The following is a 20,141-nucleotide window of genomic DNA, read 5'->3' on the forward strand; positions in this document are numbered from 1 at the left end:
AAAAAGAACATTGAATCCAACATTTGGTTTTGTACTTACATGATTTGAATTACTCAACAAGTATTTCATGATCTAAAAATGATTATTTCTCTAGCTTGTATATACATAAATATTAGTAGAAAAATTTAAGAAATATATGTATAAGTTCAAATATAAATGTTAGATATGTCGACTCTCCTATTCTTATACTGTCATTTAGGATAGAAAAAGAACACAAAAGTTTTTCTTCCTTTTTTTTTTTTCGGTTTCAAGCATTAAGAAATGATCCCTCCAGTATAGTTATGTCCATTATTACCCCTCAATGAAAGCACGTTCTTAGTTATTCGCTTATACCAAACTCTAAATATGTACATAGTTTTAAAACCCATGCGGTTTGCATTTGATACAACTTGTTACACCAATATTGTTGGTGGCTTTTGTACGGTTATACTGATTTCTTTTTTTTAATACAAGAAATTTGTTTGAAGTCAATCCTTTCAATCAACCAGTGGCAGTTCCACCTTGTCCAAAAGGGGTGTTTTCAGAAAAATAAAATAAGAGCTTCCAAATACTAGTAGAGGCTATTTTTCATAAGCTAGAAAAAGCTTTTTTTCTCCAAAACACTTTAAAACTTAACCAGACTGCATCTACTTCTTTCTCCAAGTACTTTTTTGGAAATCACTTCTAATTAAAAAACACTTTGAAATAAGCTTGGCCAAGAAGAGAGAACAACCAGAACTAATTGTATCATCTACTGTTGGACCTTTTGCTTTACATTACATGCTTTACTATGCCAAGAATTTTAATTACTACTTGCATTCACCCTGGTAGTAGTAAAAGGGAACAAAAAAACAGTACATTCCTCCAGATACGCCTATACAGGTAACAGTATCTTACATCTCAAATATGTCCGTAGTCATCTAATCTCATGAACACCTCTAAATCAATAGAAGTTTACACTGACCAGTTACTCTAATAGCTATAAGGCACAGAAGTTTGTCCGAATCTCATCCTTGCAACAGTTTGAAGTTTAAACTCACACACAGACAATCTTTTTATATATTAGTGGTTCTTGGATTTGAGGAAGTCGCATATCGACTCTGAAGACGTTCAGAGGCTTCAGCAAAGCAGCTCATGAACGATTGTGACATCTTCTCGAAGGCACTTGCTACCTCTTCATGTAAAGCAGCTCATGAACGATTGTGACATCTTCTCGAAGGCACTTGCTACCTCTTCATGTGCATAGTAGTCTCAGTTATTCAGTTCATTTCCAAACTGTCTGCTGCTTCCACACCAGAGATGTGAGAATTACAATACGTGGCTAAATGACAGGTCAGACTTGCAGCAATGAAGACTTCCCGCATTGAAATTTAAAAGTTCCACCGATCTAATTGAGTTTTAGCTTCAGCCATGTCTTTCTGAGCCTTCTTCCTCCGATAAAAAATTGGGCAGTCTCGACTGTTCAAAATCAGGATCATTTAGAAGAATGAAGGGGAAGAGAAGCAATGAGATGAATAACTAGCAATAGCAAGGGTCTATTATCGTCAGAAATCAAAACATAGAGCTTTAGGGCCTGGATTGAAAATTTTATCTGAAATGATAGCAGTCAGCATTTGCAAGGAAATCACAAAATATTTTTAAAAAAAAATGTCCATCATACCAAAAGCCAAACATCTATCAGTAAAGGTAGAAAGCTACTCGAACCTAGTGCATAGGACATCCTGATGAAGAGAGCCTTGGCATTCTTGGCATTGTGTCCATAGCCTCCCAAAAAGATTCTCTAGTTCAGCCACTGCATTAATACAATTGAACACAGTTATCAAACAATGTTCAAGGAGTTCATAGCTCTCTGTTCTTCACTGGAGACATCTGAATAGAATATGAAAGAACTTTTTACTAAGGAGCGTGAGATGAATTCCTAGCATACCATTAGCCACGGATCTGCAATAAAGTTCAGCCTCTCTTTCTTTGCAGTGATTGCAGATAGTTCGATCAGAGCCACTGGAGGAGCAGATAAGTTAATAAGCTGTTCTCCAACATTTACTATAGATTCTTCCAAGAAAGAAGCAAACAATACATCCACTCAGAGAGAGAGAGAGAGACCCACTCCACCTTAACTTTTTTTACCCGATAAATACAAAAGGAATAAATTGGGACAAATGACCATTTCATAAAGCAGGTGCACCGATTTGGAGGTGAAGTAAACAAGGGTAAAAGGTCCATCAACAAGTTTTTCTAGAAAATGGCATCATATCCATATTGAAACATATTAACTACTGCCAAACTCTAAGGTAGTCTTTTGTATCAACTTTCCCACTTATTATTCATGTTAGTGACGAAGCATGAAATTCAGCCAAGTATAGCTCCTACATTTGCTACACTGGCTCTTCCAAGATATCTTAGGATTTCAACAGGAACTTAAAATAAGCAACCGAATAATTATAGATCTACAGCTTGGAGAATGTAAACTATCAGACATGCTCCTAGCAAAGGTTGGAAGAGCAAATCCTATGTCAGTAACTCACAAGTCAAGGAGAATGTTGAGAGGACTCAATGATTTTCCTTATAAATAAAACAGAAGCTTCTCTTGTAAAACCTAAAGGGACAAGAAAGACAACAGAGCACCTGATTGGTGTTCTGCATCCAATGCAAGTGAGTTGCTTCTTGGCAAATTTCATTATACCACTGTTTGAAGGTGTCGGAATTGACTTGGACATTGTGTGACTTCCGTGAAGAAGCTCTTTATTTGCATTCTTCAGTATTGGCTCAAAAATCCTCAGAAGTGGCTGATACAAAACGCTTCCGTTAAAAGCAGTTAGAATGAGTATGTTAATTAAAAGGAAAATCAAGCCATACTAACCTTACTAATTTGATTATCAAGATAGTACTGAGGATCTATAGGTATGTTGTTCTCTAACACGTATATAGGGTCCTCTGACTTTTCATATGCCTGCTTGTCATAATATAACCATGATCAGATACAAGCACACAAAATGTGGAGATTGTAATCACATAGTAAATCAGTTGGACGATTACCTTGGCACCTCTTGCAGCCTTAATGATGACATAAGGTACTCTATCACCAATACCAGGTGCAGTAGCAGCATCTCGCTGTCAATCAAAACAAAGTTTTCATCAATTTCATTTTTTATGGTGCACTAAAAGCATAAGAATCCTAGAAATGTGGTTTCTGCGAGCTCCTCGACAGCTATATGGGCAGATCGTTCTTCCACTTGAACACACTGTTACAAGAGAGCAAGCAAAACATTGACGCTATAGAAAAATGCACCTTAAATGAATGTCAATTAATGGCAACATAATTTAGATGGGAAACTTAACAACTTAAGTCGAACAACTTTCAACCAGCAAATACTTGTGTGCAAGAGATGCTACACATCGATCTTCACAGACAAAGGACACAAGTAATTGAACCCTCTTGAAGATATCCACTAACCTTTTAAGAAATATACAAATAAATTGAGTTTACCAACCTTGCGCATTCTCTCTGCAAGTTCAACATGTGCTGTCTTTACTTCATAATCATCTCCAGTTTTCGTCAGACCCTATTAACCTTCAGAAGTTAGAAAATGCTAATCTCATAAACTAACAATTCTAAAATATTCAAAAAAGTTGCAAGAAGCAAAGGCCCCAGGTTCGCCTGGTTTAAGAGTATTCTCACCTTAGTAATAACCAAAAGAGACAGATCCATGCGGTTCAGAAGAAGATCTGAGATAGTATTCTTAACATATTGAACAGCACCAGGAACATCTCTGTCCACTAGTATTTTATTAAGACACTCAGTCACAAGGTTCTTGACTAAGAGACAATTATCCCTCCGAACAGTTTCAATCCCTGGTGAAAATTGGTAAAAATGTAACAATTAACACATTATGCACCTCAGAAATGAATAATTTGAATAAAGTAAGAATTCTTAAATTAGAGGTAACACATTTAGTTTGCTAATTTTTCAAGGATAATAATATGAATAAAGGTTGGCATTGAAGGGTGACAGAAGTTCCAAAAATATGCTGGAGATGAAAAGGCTAGGCATCGACAGAGCTCACCTTTAGCATCCATTTTGTCATGTTTGTCCGGATTTGTCCATAGAAGGCCAGCATATCTCTTCTTGCTAATCAGCAGATATGGGTAATAAATCTTCTCAAATTCTAGTCTTATTGGCTGAAAATCAATATGCCACCATCAGCAGAAGGGCGAAATGAAGAAAGAAGAAATTTTGGCAGAAGAGGAGATCAAGACTAACATCAATACACTGATGAGAACACATCTCAATATTTAAACATATTAGGATTCTATTTCTTAGCAAGGAATCTCACAAGTTAACAAGTTTCCTCACTAGAATACCATAAACCATGATAAATTTACAAAATTCCATCAAGTTGAACAAGTATACTGATACAACTTATCAAAAGAAGTTGAACTGATTGAGCTTCACTTATTCTAGTTTCTGATGCTTTTTCACTTATTCCTCTTCATGATATATACCCTAATCAAATTTGACATAACAATGAAAAACTAAAACCACCTAATGGGCATCATCAAATAGCAAGACCAACTGATTAGAGAATATAATACTTCATGCATAACTGTACTTGTGGCATGTATTACGGTTTAAAGAAGGCTCAGACTTGTTTCAAGAGAATATGATAGACAAAGATGAACAAGAAATTTCACTAAAGTTATCTATCTGAAAGAGTGTTTAGATACTACTGATTTAAGAAAAGGTGCTTAGATACAATTAAATTTACTGATTTAGAAAAGCACCACAGATTATCTACCCCAAACCATACCAGCAATGAAATATCATTAACTTATGGGTGACATGTATTCAGCAGCAAAAGGAAATCATGTTCATCAATTCAATTTCTAGAAGAAGATTATCAACGGGATTCATATAGAAATAACAGATACCAAAAACATGAAATCAAAGGACAAGGAAAGATACCAAAAATACGAAAAAAGAAAAAAGAAAAAACAAAGAGAAGGATAGGACGTACTTTGATAAATGTCCCGCTAATGTAATCAGCAGCTTCTCTGCCCAATTTCATAGCCTCTTCCACTGTAGCCACACCAAACTGCACCATAACCGAATCTGTATCTCCATATATAACCTGACATCACGAAATAATCACAATTAGAGGAATACTTTTTTGATAAACTTAATAATCACGTGATGTTAAGGGGCAATCCTGCCATACAAGATGAACATCATCAAGCAGTCTACAATGACTAGGATATTGTGTGCGTTCCGCAATTATGCCAAAAAAGAACGAAATACTTCTACAAGTCTGTATACTGGTATTTTCTACTCATTTAAACTATCTTCTATATTCGCTCTATATTGTCCAGACAAGCATCAAATGAGCTAATTCCCTCACTCTTCCTTCTAAATTTCAACCCTAGCCGCAGATATGTTGTACTTCTTGACCTCGTCCATTCAACTCCAAACATTTCCCACATCATACACAATAATCTATATGCAATCAAGCAATGAAGTATCAAATTTAGAATTTTTTCCACACTTTACACACGAAGCGCCATCAGATCTATATTGTCCTCATAAGATTCTCCATGGCTTCCATGCTGCTGGCCATGTCACAACAACATTTACTAGGTGCTTGAGGAAATCTCTTTTCTACCCTTATTGGCAATTTGTTGTAAAATGACTGCGTGAGCATGCCACCCTTCTCATATCTCCATTTCTAATTATCTCAGACCGTAAGCAAACATTAATTGTTTACATAATAATCCAAGCTAGCTATTAAATTCTAATATCTCCCAGTTTTTGCATGTTTCTCCTAAATTTTAGGTCTCATAGCATCCCTTCTCCATTTACCTTACAAAATGGCTATATAGCTTCTTCTTTCTTGAAATGGCAAAGGTAAATACAGCTATATAGCTAGAGATATTAATTGGCTGAAATAGCATCATATAAAGGGGCTCGTAAGGTTTTTTTTTTTTTTTTTGGTATATTTCCTGTATACGGCCATGATTTTGACCTTTCGTCAAATTTTTAAATTCATTTAAAAAAAAAAAAAAGAGGGAGGGGGGGGGGGGGGGGGGGAGGTCACTGCACCATTTCTGATCCAAAAGGAGATATCTCCCGGTTTTTGCATGACGACAACAATAACATACCCAGTGTAATCCCACAAGTGGGGTCTGGGAGGGCAGAGGTGTACACAGACCTTACCCCTACCTCGTAGAGATAGAGAGGCTGTTTCGATAGGCCCTCGGCTAAAGTAAAGCATCTCAAAGCAATTGGAAAAAGGGTATACGAAAATGAAAGCAGTAACAACAAAATAAAGTGAAGATGGAAAGCAGTACATAAAACAACATACCCAGTGAAATCCCACAAAGTGGGGTCTGGGGAGGGTAGAGCGTACGCAGACCTTACCTCTACCTTGGGAGTACATACCATACAGAAAAAAGTACAGTAACAACAACGAATAGTGCGATGACCGAAGCACAAGAAACATAGGTGGTACCAGAAGTCGAAGAACAAGAAACTACGCGATATCAATTGGCTGGAAAAGCTCACATAAGGGGGTATCACCGTCTGTTTCAAAAAATTGATCCACTTTAGTTGCATTTTTTAAATATGATATTCCTCTTGTGCGATTACACTGGGTTTGCTGCTGTTGTTGTTGTTGAAATTCATTATGCCTTTCCAAAAGAGCCACTCCATACAGAAAATGGGATCTCATTGGTCCTCCCACCCTTCCTTCCCTCCCCTTTTGTAGCTTTTATCCTTGTCAACAATAACATTTATCTAAAACACATATCCATAATTTCAGTTCTCCAGATCCATTCCCAAGTAAAGCTCTATTAGACATCCTCAAGTCTCTCATACCTTAATCAGATGGAAACTTTCTCACTTCCCAACTTACTGGCATAAAAATGTTTCTTTGTGATTGCTCCAACCCTTCTTCCCATAAGCACCCATACAAGCATTTTTTATTTTTGAGTAAGGTAACTTTGTATTCATAAGCACCAAGGTGGTACTGGAAGTTAAGAGTAATTACAAATTAAAGGGAGCCATGTATCTTATAAGGAATCAAAAAATCTACAAGAGATCATCTGCAACATAGTTCTCTTTACACCAGAATGGAAAAGACAAAAATAAATTCAGCTTAATTCTGTCTCTTCCCCCCTAATAATAAGTATCTCTCGTCACCCTTTTTAGCCTGGTTTTCATACTGCATAGTCCTTGTGAGTCACGCCCATAGGTGGTCACAGATAAGTCGTTTTTCCCTCATTGAAAATAAAGTAAGATAATAGCATTAAAGCTAGTACTAAGAAGGTAGTCCTACAATGACAGCCTTTTCATCAAGGAGTCCATAAAGTCTAGAGGCTGTGCTAAATCTTCTAGCATATTATTTTTTTAATTGTTCTAAATATTCTAGGGTATCCTACTCACACCAAACATACCAATTATTCATGGATCTATCTTTTGCGAAAGATAAATGCTCTTTTGTCTCTTTAAAAAAAATTTCATTCTTCTCTAGCCAAATAGTTCCTATTATGCACAGTGAACTGTCTGCCACATCTACTTCTGCCTGCAATCAGCAATCCATCCATGCAGGCATTGTAATGAACTTTTCATATCTTTTGGCATCACCCAATGCACTCCAAAAACTCCCAGAAATATTTAATTTGTTAAGATCCCGACCTTATAACTGAGAACCTCTATCAACTGTCTGATGTTATCCACCTCGCTCATTCGAGTAATTTTGCACTTTAGGTTTATCTTTGACCTCAACAATGTTTAAAACTGTAGTAGCATACACTAAGCGTGATGGAGCAACTAACTCAGCTCCAAAGCTAGCTCCTGATGTAAGGATTTCCCAAGACCACATCATAAGGAGACAACAACTGATACCTCAACCAACCTGTGACACTCTAACAATGCACTTCAGATATTGATTGCAATTCTCGTTAATATATGATTTGGAATGTAAAGGATGACTTCAGATAATGTACCTCAGCATTGTGTTCATAGCCCCCAAGTACTGTAAACTTGTCTTCCACAAGTTTTTTTGTGTGCTCAATCATCTGTCGACCTAGGAAGAACAAGCACATTCAAAAAACAAGTAGTTGAATTAGCTTTCTATACAACAAAGTTTCAATAGTTCAGTGTCATGTAAAAAAATTGCCGGTATAATTGCATTACCATAGCTAGTAACACTTGAAGATATTTCTAAACATGGTAATTGACCAACAGTAGCTCCAGTAAACCCATATACTGAATTTGCACTAATCTGAAAAACCAGAAGACATCAGTAGCTTAATTGACCTTGACTAAATTCTTTTTAGTCCTAATGCAGTTGTATTACCTATAACACATAACCAGATTCATGTATCTGCCAAGAAAAGTGAAAGAACACAGTTAAAAAATTGGATATTCACTAACTATACAAGAATTACCTTCAAAGCTAGCTGACGGCCATCTAAGACAGCTCTGACTCGAGGATCTTTTGCTTCCTAAAACCCAAAATATACCGTCATAATTCAAATTTCAGAGGATCACTCAAATATTTATCTACTCACCATCTGCTAGATATGCAAAACAGGGTGAGGAGACTAATACTCTTGTTAAAATATCAGCCTTTTGATATGTGTTTTACTTCAAGATACTGTATTCTTTATAGTTATTGATGCATCAGAAAAGTAAGAAACAAAATGCAGTTGACAGAACCCGGACATGGAGCCATGGCGGTGACAAATTGAGAATTCACCTGGATCAAATGTCAATTTAAAGGATCGAAGTTTAGAGAGAATGATAAAATGGAACTTTTGTATGCTATAATCAAGGCACACATCGTATTACATCAAATATTGACAAATATGACATAACAGGGGGGGAACATGTTGGTTTAATAATTTCATAAATATGCACATCTATTAAAATGCAAGGCTTAAGGATTAAAAAAATCTCCATAGCATGAAATTACATTGTGTCCATCAAAAGCTCTTTGCCAGTAGTTATGGATCTTACAACAAAAGCTATAAGTCTAGCGTCTTGCCATAACATATCAGGTTTCACGAGGGCCCAGAGCCACTTTAAAGGTTTTCATGACAATCAAACTTCTGTACAAAAGATTTCACATTTACTCATTTTAACTGTAAGGCATGAATTCTGCATTATTCAATAGCATCTAATACTGGTTTTATGGAAAAAAGATGGTCAGTGCTAGGATGTGAACATGTAAAGATATATACAAAATGCTTGGTTGCAGTAGTGTAACACTGACAAATGAAAACAGTAAGAATTCCTTTTATCACTTATTAAGAAGGAAAACTTTAGAGCCATTAAATCAAGTGAAAGGAGGCATTATTAAGTGTGTCTTCTTCTATATACAAACAAAAGGAGATCTCAGGTAAGAAGTTAAAAGTCCTACTTCACAATCAACAATCACGTATCCTGATTTAACAAGAAACCCAGATTTTGGATCCTCTACCCTTATTTAACTCTCTTAATTCTCGTTCCTCTACCATAGATGTAAAACATCTGTGATATATGCGTATGCTGACTGCATATTATCTTAGATCTGGAGGATTGCCTTGATTATCCCCTAGCTAGATGGATCAAAAATCGCTCCCAATAAATCCAAGATGAAGATTCTTTCAAACATTAGACGGAAGCAAATTACAAAGATTGAACACCAGAATTATAAAGCAAATATGCTAATCGGGATAGCAGGAATAAAATAAATCATAAAAATTTAGTGAACACCTTTAAATCTGCTTTTGCTCTTTTACGAGCAGCCAATAGTTCTTCAAGAATCTCTGGAAGTATTCCCTGACAAAATACAATTCAAATTATCATAATCAAAACAAAAATATAAATGCCGGAATTACACCAACAGTTATATTTACCTTCTGTAAATTTGACTTGACAAATGTTTCACCAGAAGGGGTCTTGTTGACACATTCCGGAGGGAGGTTCAGTTTGCGAACCTCTTCAGGAGTTACCTAGACATGAGGCAAGAAGACCAAAACTTAGAACTGGAGCAACGTGAAGATCTTAATGCTCAGCACTTAATTCTAGGGTTTCACCAACATCAATTGAACATTCAGGTAAAAAAGAAATATCATGGTCAAGCCTCAAACAAGAACACTTACCAGCGTGCAGTAACATAAATTATATGCCATCATGATTGATGGATATAGAGATGCAAAATCCAACGTTGCAATTGGCCTCTCATAGAAACCAGCTCGGGCCTCCAAAACCTGTGTCCAGATATTGACAGGAAAAAATACACAAGAGACGAGACATGCAGTCAGTACCTTTAACCTAGGAAATCAACATCAAGGTAATAAAAGGTGTGTGATGTTAGGATTTGATATCCTCCAACCATCTATGCTATTTTTCGATAAGCATGGTGTCCGGCAGCTAGCGTGCACCTCGATTAATCCTCCAAACATTGGTGTTTAACAAGAGTGATATACCAAATATAAAGCTTAACACAACAGGAGCTTTGCACGTAGCTTTTCTTTTCAAGGTAAAATATTCAGCTATATGATGGATAAACACTTATTTTCTTACCGTTGCCCCCTCATACGTTCCTTGTTCAGATCCAGCCTGTTTTGCATTTGGTATGACAAGATTCCTTTGCTTCGCCTTCCGTAAAAGTTGAGAAAGCACCTGAAGATAGAGGCTATTAGTTAAATTTCCACTTGAGGAAAATGATGCAACTTTAGGACTAACCTTAATGCTTTGCCCTCTTGAAAGAAGAAAAGATATAGGTACACCAGTGACTCGAGCCATCTCCACATAGTTATAAATGAACATTAATTTATCCAAAAGCCGTTGTGGGAGATAAGCATCCTGTAATGGAACTAAAGCATTCAGTTTTCTTGTTAAGTGAGACTGAATATTCACATCAGCAAATCATTTTTCCGTCCGAATTCATCAACAATTTCAATCACTATATTCTATTAGCCATTGGCCAAACTACCAATTGCTCATTATCTACATGAAACGATCATTACGTCCAACTACTTCGACAATGATGACAGAGGTGCATCAATGCTTGGCATAATCCAAATAAAAAAATAGTTCTATCTTTATTGACCACTAGGCCACACCCTTGGATGTTGTAATCAGTATCTTCTTGATGAAAATAATGAAATTATATTTGGTTTCTTTACATGCAAATGTCTTTCGAGTGGAGCATTTTACACCAAATGGGTGTCACCATAGGCATTAAGAAATTTTAAACGAAATTTTCTTGGAGCAAACTCTTACGTGTATATCACCTATCTAAAGAAAAACGTATGCATGTCTAAATCCATAAAAAATCTTAAATATAAGCAATACTCAACACACAATTAAATCCAATTCAAGAATATCCTTCAACCGGAACGGAGTTACACACCTTTAGACAATATACAGCAAGCCGCCTCCTAGTTTCTGAGTTCCCATTTTGAAGATCTGATATAATTGAATGATGGACATCCTCTTTCTGCAGTCGCAGAGCAGTAGCATTAGAAAAAAAATTCCTTGCTCTAAACAAGACAGGTATATTCAGAAGGAAATAAGGATAGGGGAAACAAGACAAATGAACAGAATCCAATGATTTGTTAGTCATAAAGATCAAACAATATGATTCAAGCTAACCAACCCTGTGCACAAGGAAATTAATAGCATTACCACAAGGCCTACTTATGTTATATATACATGAGCAATGGCCCTAGTGGAATCACTCAAACTTGATTATCAACATAAGTCGAGAGGTGGGATAGATGGGATCCCTCCAACTTTAATCAGAGGTCACAAGTTCGAGCATGGGGGAAACACCTGGTAGGGAGTGCTTCCCCTATAGTGACAACTCAGGATTAGTTAGACCAGTGAGTTTAAGATACCGGACGCATAAAGCAAACATAAACAGCATTGAAGTGTTTGAACATGTAAGAGCGCAAATAGGGTCATCGCTCAAAATAATGTACAAATTTATTCGCAGCAGGTACATGGTTGTGAGCAGATGTAGGAGTATGTGACGAGAAACTAAAGATAGAAGGGCAAAATCCAACCTGCTCACTAAGAAAATGTGCTGAGACAGAATTTAGTGAGTAAGAACTTAGCTTATGATCCCTCTGAACAGCCTGCGAAACAAGAGTATAACAGGTTTACAGACATACATTACTGGGCAAAGTTTTATATACAGCAATTAGAACAGGTTATCGATAAAGCCATAATGAACAAAACCTGAAATAAATCAAATTGAACTCTCCCTTCTATTGTTATTTCTTTACTTTCCCTTGTCCCATGCTGTCTGCAACACAAAATGCATATATCAGTCCATAACTTCTCAAGCCTCTTTTTTTTTTTTTTTTTTTTGGATAGTCAGCTTCACTAACTGCAAAACTCAATTGCGTGCATTTGTCACCCCTAGCGATATTTTCTTTAAGATTTTGATGATCACAAACAATTAAATGAAGGTCTCAGTATAGACTTGGAGGAATTTGCTTTTATGATCACAAGCAACTAATTGAAGACTGATATTTGAGTTTCAGTAGTGTGAAATTTTGGGAAATGTTTGAATTAAGTGCAAAAAGTCCACCTTTGGAGATGAAAACACTGCTCTAGGAAGCAAAATATGGGAGATCCCAATTACTCCATCTTACTAACCTATTACAAGGAGAAATATTAGAACGGTTCTGATAAGCGGCAGCTAATTGGAACACGTTTTAGGTTTGTATACAGTGCCATATTTCAGAAACCACAGACAGTGATGCAATAACATATGAATGCAAACAGAACAGACCAATGGTTAGATACAGTTATAGTCAACAGACACCAAGTGACAGAACGCTGTTTTGTAATGATAATATTTCTATCTACAGATAAAGTAGAAACCCAAAAATACTTCTAAGCAAACAGAAGATAACAAACGAAAAGATATAATATGACCTTGAAGAAAAGGTTGCATCTTTTACACGAACCCTGCTGTTTCTGATGCGTCCAAGCACAGGAAATTCTGCCATCCCTAAGACTTCAGCTCTCTGAAATGAAGATAAAATGCCTTAAGTAGTTCAACAATACACATGAAAAAATGAACTTGACCTAGACTTTCCCAATCTCTTTTGGATGGGAAGAAACAACTTTTTCCACTTCAGTTCTATCATCAGCTTCACAACGAAACCGCAAGTTATCATGTACTGCATAGCTTTACTTCTGCCTATGGAGTTTTTGTACTCCTCATCTCTTACTCCAATTCATAGTTAAAAAATAACACTTCTGACGACTACATTAACGAGCCGACTGGTAAACTTTCCCAGCACTTCTTAATCCATTTTAGCTCTCATTTCACTGTTTTGAAGCCATTATTTAAACATAGAACAACATAAGAAGCTCATTACCCCCGAACACAATATCTTTTACCAACCAAAAAGAAAAGAGGCTCATTACCCGGATGAGATACGGCAAATCAAAATTGCATATGTTATATCCAATTATGATATCAGGGTCCACTTCCCGGATCAAGTCCTGCAAGTCAAGAGAAAGTTAAAAGAAAAAGTAAATTGGTCATTTGTATTACTAATAGTATAGACTTTTTTTCTTTTTTTCTTTTTTTTTTTTTTTTTTTTTGTTGAGGAAGGTAACAGAATGTAGACATCTTTTTTTATAAAACTTGTTTCCGGAAAAGTAATCTGGGATAGTTTTATGCAATCGTGAAAACTAAAGTATGACAGACTGAAATGGCATATTCAAACACCCTATATTCATATTAAGTACGAGCAAGTCCAAGTCCCACCATTTCCTCAGCACCCATCAAACAAGATTCATATGCCCAGGCAAAGTGTAAATAGCCCATGAAGGTTTAATTTGCATTTTTATTTCTAACTTTTCCTTTTTCCATAATTTCTAACTTCTCACTTGTCCAAATTATGTCTGTTAAACCCTCTTCACTCTTTTGCATGTGCATACAATCTGGAGCAGAGAACAATACGGACAATGTGAAACTAAAATAGTGAAGGAACAGAGTGTCTCGCGCAAAAAGAAACCATTTATAAGGATAAATACTGCCGTCATATGAAGCCAGATAGAAAGAATCAAGCCGCATACAAAACCTCTGCTCACATACCACAAAAAAGAAGAGAAAAGAGGTGTAAATAGTATCCAATTAAAATACAAAATAGCTGCAGAAAGACTACCCTCCAGGCCAGCAATACTTCTTTTTCTGTGTCAAAGGACATAACATCAACCCCAACTATAGGAGAGCATGATTTAAGAGTCATCACATTCTGAATTAATGGCTGATCCTGTCCCTGCAAGGTAACTAGATTGGCCACCTAGAATGAAGTTAAAATCTTGTCAGCAACAGGAAAGTAGACGATATATATTTTCCAGATATGTAGAATAAACTGGGACTAACTTGAATAACAGGATCGTGTGTAGGCTCAGGAAAGTGGCCTTTACGGCCAGCACATTCAATATCGAAACTCAATATGCGGAAGGGAGCCATCTTTGAAAATTCTCCTTCAGGAGAATGGCTGATCAAGTCAGAATAGCTAAAAAAATGTTAAGGAAGTTTAGGGTGATGATCCCTTATGGATAGAAAGAATGCACCCTTAGGTCATAGATTCATCCATACATTAGGATACAGACAATCAAATTCTAATTGACAATAGGAGAGAATCCTTGCAGCTTTCTTGTATTTCCCAACCGGAATTTCAATCCAGTTGCCACCAACAACATTGCAGTCAATCATGAAGCGAAGAGCAAAAAGAACATTACTTTCATAGGTCAGAAAGCTCTTCATACCAAGCCCGTCAATTTGAATACCTCTATCGAGGATACCTGCCACATTTTACATCTCAATCAAGTGGAAAAAGCAGGGAAAAAGATTGGTAATAGAATCAATTCTATAAAATCAATCAGAAGTTAAACAATCATAAAAAAGTCTCATTTTATCGCAACTCTTGTGCATCCAATGATGTTGAAGAACATAAACCATTTTTTTTTTTGAACAGGTAACAAACTTTGTATTATAGACCTAAATTGAGAAGATTAAGGAGCAATTTTACAGGAAGCATAAGATGCAAGTATATTATTTTAAACTACGGCTCAATGTGAAGTAATACACTAAGTTATCATGGCAAGAGCAGGCAAGACTGGCAAGCAAAATGCCATATTAAATATACCACAAACCCACGTCTACGGCTCAATTTAGAAACCCTTTTAAACACTTTTCAGACGAAACGGGTAATGCCAAGGACAGCCTAAGAACTTTTTGGTGCTGGGCTGGATGTAAAATGAGAATGAACAGAGGATGATTTGGAGAACCATTCAGCTGTGTTGGGTGGTTTGGAAGGAAACGAGCCAGCTAAACTTCAAAGAGCTAAACTGCAGCTGTTTGCAGTTTGAAACATGAATGATTAGCCTGTTAATTTCTGTTATAATTTAAAATATACATATGAGGAGGATGAAATGATAAGAGTTCACTAGCTTGATACCAAAATTGATCAGATTTTGTAACTGGGGAGAATATCCTATTGTACTTTCCAGCACTGTCTTAGCTCTTGATATTTCTATCAATAAAACTTTTACTATGTGTCGGTGTGTACACGTGTTCCACAAGCACAAAAGAGAAGACCTAAATCAGAAAAGCACCTTTATCAGAAAGATACAGTATAAGGGTTAATGAGTGAAACAGAAAGCATACCACGGCAACTGGTAACCATTGTTGGCAATGCCACTACAATCTTGAGAAAAGGCTGAGAAGCCTGCTGTTGGTAATACATGATGCTTCTTTTCTGAACTATTTCGATGCGACGGACAAACTTAGGGACATTGCTGTTCCTATTCGCTTCTCTCATCCTGCCCTACAGCAATTAACAAGAATAATATAGCAAAATACAGCATTGGCCACTAATAAACCAAACTGGTGAAGAATTCAATCATCGCATGCTTATTCAAACAAGCAGGTCAACACTCAACATACCTCAAGAATTTGGTGAAAACGGGAGATATCGTCAGGGCCCATTCCAGGAGGGCAGCTAATGTAGAAGTATGGTTCAAATCCATGTACATGACAACAGACGCTATTTCCTGACCAGGACATAAGCAGACATTTCGTAATAAGTGGAAGACAAGCTACGTCGACATCAACAAATACATTAATGATGGATGCCAAGTTATTGTGTCCCTTTTGAACTCAACTCTTCAATCTATTTAAGCTTTTCATGTTGATTTCTAACATCTAGTGTAATATGATAGCATAGCAAATACTAAAAAAGATGCTATAACTTCCTTCTATAAAGAAATGGCATAAAAACTTCTTCAAACAAACAGAAACAGAAAAACAAAAAGAAAAAATACTACAACTGGAGAAATCCACTAGATGCAACTTCAACTCATAAATGTAGCAATATAAAATATACAGTCAAGAGAAAATCTACATTCCAAATGGTGCTTGGTATCAGCGTGCTTCACCAAGCTTGCAGCCGTCAGAACACTAATTGTATTTAATAAAAAAAATAAACTACTCCCATTTCAAGACATGCATTTACACCTATAAGAGACTATTATATTACTTGAAATGGCAGAATCATATCTTCTTTCCAGATCAATAGCACCATATCTACTACACAACAACGAGAATTGTGAATGCATATGGGAACAATGAATTACACATTGACAAACCTTCCTTGGTGACCCCGAAGATTCTTAAAATGGCAGCCGGACCAGAAGAATTAGGCAACAATTCTTTATGGCTGTCTCCGATAATGTAGTCAATTTCCAGCTGCTGAAACACTGAGAAAGGACCACCAAATTTCAACAAAACTTTCAGAATGCGGTCGTGAAAGTTAGAACTCATTGAAACTAATTGATCTATTTTGAAACCTCTTTGTTTTATCTAACTATCTAACTTTTTATTTTCACTGTATTATTATATTGAAACAGCCTCCCTACCCAACCTAGGGGCAAGGTCTGCATACACTCTACCCTCCCCAGACCCCACTTTGTGGGAACTGGGTACATTGTTGTATTATTATATAGATCCACATGTATATCTTACCCTCAACTCAATATACAAACTTTTTGGATAAGTCAAAAAGCTTCATTAGTAAGCATCCAAGTAAGTTTTGAAAGATAAGTAAGAGACGTGCATGTGACTCTGCTTGAATCATACATCGTTTTCCAGCAAGTGTGACAATATATCAACTTGCGACATAAGATTCCATGTGAGCTCAGGAACTAAAATAGTTGTTCCTCATACCAAGAGCACAAAAAGGCTTCAAAACTTTTGTTTTTTTTTTTTTTTTTTTTGGATGAAGTTAGAAGTTTCCATTAAGAAAGGCAACTGGAAGGTGCCATTTTACAAAAGCAAAAGCTTGGGAGCTTTTGGAGCAAAAGCAAAAGCTTGGGAGCTTTTGGAGCAAAAACAAAAGCTAGTAAGCTTTTGGAGAGGAAAATAAGTTAGACTATGCAAGAACCATGGAGCTAACAAAGTCCAGGTAATTGTCAATGCTATTAACAGGGGAGTGAAAGCTCCAACTGAACAAAACTACTAAACATCTAGCTTTTAGAGTATGAAGAGGAGTCAGACTAATATCAATTTTGAACTCTCCAAAAGTAGGTTCTTTTGTTCCTATTCTGTCTTCAGAAACCAATTTAGTTGTTTTCGGTTTCTGATATTAAATAAATAGGAAATAGTTTATTAAACAGTGAAAACAAAAATATGTTGAGTTATATTCCTTAATTGAGTATAGAACATTTAGTTACAGGACTACAAATCAAGGAAAGAATAATATACAAGAAAGATCCAGTGCTAAACGAAAATAGCTTCCCCATATAAACAATTAGCCTAGCTTAGCTTAACTATTTTCAAAAGTATATAGAAGGGACTAAATCTCAACTGTAAAAACCCAAGTTAAAGAGCAAATGCAGATGTAGCTTTTCGACAGGTGTAAGCTCACTCATTTCTTTTATGTCAAACTATATAGTGTAAAGTTTTTAAAATATACATAATTAAATTAAATGTTAAATGCACAACATAATTATCAAATTACATCAAATAACAAATCCGCACACATTGTTGAAGAGAGCAGTCAGGACAGTGCTACTCTGCACCAGCTAACTTAAATCCTTCTTGAGAAAAGCTTAAGACCAAAAAAAGGGAAAATTACGCTCTATCTACTGGGAGAAAATATTTACGCCGCGTAGCTCATATTTTGAGTTTGTTACCCTGTGTTTACACACTATTATATACCTTTATACAAGGTTGATACATTATGTACAATGCTTTCCCCCAGGTATAATGTTGTATAATATTGTATATTGGGCTACGTGGCGAATATTTTGTGTTGGGCTGTATATTTTTGAAATTTTCCCCCAAAAAAAAACCTAAACATTCAGCACCACAATTGAGTCAGCCTCATCATAATTCACCAAATGAGTTAAATTTATGAGTAAACATAAAAAAAGAACTTCCAGAACAAAAAATCTATAAAATCAACCAAAAAGAAACAAAAAATGCATAAAGTCAAAAATTAAGAAGAATTTTATACATTTCAATTACAATTTTCTTACATATGCTTTGTGTCTGAGAGATTTATCATTTCGAAGAGTGTAGGCTCACTCATTTCTTTTAAGTCAAACTATATGTAGTGTAAAGTTTTATATATATGTGTGTGTGTGTGTGTGTGTGTATAATTAAATTAAACGCACACCGAACATAATTATCAAATTATGTCAAATAAAAGATCCACACTCATAAAAACCCTAGCTTTCAGCACCATAATTGAGTCAACCTCATCAAAATTCACCAAATGAGTTAAAATCCAGGAAAGTCTCAAAAACATACAGCTTTTGAAAATTATTACGCCACGTTGCCCAATATACAATATTATACAACATTATACCTGGGGGGAAAGCATTATAAATAATGTATCAACCTTGTATGGAAGTGTATAATAGTGTATAAAAGGTGTGTATACACAAATATGGGCTAAACCAGGTAACAAACTCAAAATATGGGCTAAAACGTGTAAATATATTCTCTCAGTATACATACAGCGTAATTATCCCTTTATAGATCCGCACACATTGTTGAAGAGAGCCAAAAAAAAAAAAAACTAAACATTCAACACCGTCAAAATTCACCAAATGAGTTAAAATTATGAGTAAACAAAACAATGCCAGAACAACAAAAAAATTCCTATAAATTAACCCCACCAACCCCCCCCCCCCCCCAAAAAAAGGCATGAAGTTGATAATTAAGAAGAATTTTATATTTTGCAATTACAATTTTCTTACAAATGATCTGAAGACGTTCATTTAGCAAATGGCGTTCTTCGAGTTCACGAAGGACTTGGGAAAGCATTATACATAATGTATCAAGCTTGTATAATAGTGTATCAAAGGTGTTTATACACAAAATATGGGCTAAGACGTGTAAATATTTTCTCTCAGTAGACATAGAGCGTAATTTCCCCCCAAAAACCCTAAACATTATCGCCACGATGAGTCAGACTCATCAAAAATCACCAAATGAGTTAAATTCCGAGAAAACAAAAAAAAAATCTATAAATAAACCAAAAAGAAACAAAAATCGCATGAAATCGAAAATTTAAAATGATTTTTTTTTTTGGTTGTTCAATTACGAATTTTTCTTACATATGCTTTGCGTTTGAGAGATGTAAGCTTGAGAGAGATTAGGACGTTTCCATTTCTGACGACGCTCGTTAAGTGAATGTTGTTCTTCGAGTTCACGAAGTACTTGTGAATCTTCTTCGTACTGAAGCAATGTTTCTTCGAGAAAAACATCCTCGTCTACGTCTTCCTCTTCCATGGCGGCATGGTGTTTCTGCTGCTGTTGAGGTGACGGCGTTGCCGCCGATCTCTTCCTTGAGTTCATGGTGGTTCCCCGTAAGGGTTTACAAGTTGTAGTTAGAATTCCCGCCATTTCATGGGGTATATATCTAAGCAGAGGAAAGAGGTGGAATTGTACGTTTGGTACCTATAGTTTCGTATGAATGTCAATATGGTCCCTCAAGGAGTCAAGGTAATCATCTACATATGGAAAATGTTTGATGTGTATTTTGATTTAGTCCTCGGAATTTGGAATTGCAAATTACCCCTCAGCTATATAACGGCACCATTTTTTTAACGAGGGATATATTTACTCTAAATCACA

The 20,141-nt window shown here is 35.9% G+C and overlaps 1 protein-coding gene across 3 annotated transcripts; it reads right to left on the reverse strand.

Annotated features, from left to right (window-relative positions):
* Positions 1–743: 743 nt before the first annotated feature.
* LOC132607300 (DNA polymerase delta catalytic subunit) lies at positions 744–19,925 on the reverse strand. 3 transcript variants are annotated; one of them, XR_009570233.1, is made up of 31 exons: positions 19,622–19,925; positions 16,646–16,756; positions 15,945–16,051; positions 15,666–15,825; positions 14,605–14,800; positions 14,376–14,511; positions 14,155–14,292; positions 13,409–13,486; positions 12,911–13,002; positions 12,206–12,272; positions 12,031–12,102; positions 11,376–11,462; positions 10,706–10,825; positions 10,544–10,642; positions 10,120–10,227; positions 9,874–9,969; positions 9,731–9,796; positions 8,422–8,478; positions 8,168–8,255; positions 7,978–8,057; positions 4,995–5,108; positions 4,044–4,158; positions 3,659–3,831; positions 3,471–3,542; positions 3,016–3,090; positions 2,840–2,929; positions 2,605–2,765; positions 1,907–1,980; positions 1,684–1,771; positions 1,210–1,437; positions 744–1,151 (listed from the first exon to the last, which is right to left on the reverse strand). XR_009570233.1 is itself a non-coding variant. In XM_060321217.1 (30 exons), the coding sequence occupies exons 1-30, from the start codon at positions 19,908–19,910 to the stop codon at positions 1,350–1,352; spliced, it is 3,297 nt and encodes a 1,098-aa protein (XP_060177200.1). In that variant the 5' UTR covers positions 19,911–19,925; the 3' UTR covers positions 744–1,349. The 3 variants fall into 3 exon arrangements, 2 of the variants coding, with proteins under 2 accessions (XP_060177200.1, XP_060177201.1); XM_060321217.1 differs by having other exon boundaries at positions 744–1,437; XM_060321218.1 differs by lacking the exons at positions 744–1,151; positions 1,210–1,437; positions 1,684–1,771; ... (1 more) ...; positions 2,605–2,765; positions 2,840–2,929 and having other exon boundaries at positions 3,083–3,221.
* Positions 19,926–20,141: the final 216 nt, after the last annotated feature.

This window comes from Lycium barbarum, chromosome 8 (genome assembly GCF_019175385.1).
Source record: "Lycium barbarum isolate Lr01 chromosome 8, ASM1917538v2, whole genome shotgun sequence".
Taxonomy (NCBI): domain Eukaryota; kingdom Viridiplantae; phylum Streptophyta; class Magnoliopsida; order Solanales; family Solanaceae; genus Lycium; species Lycium barbarum.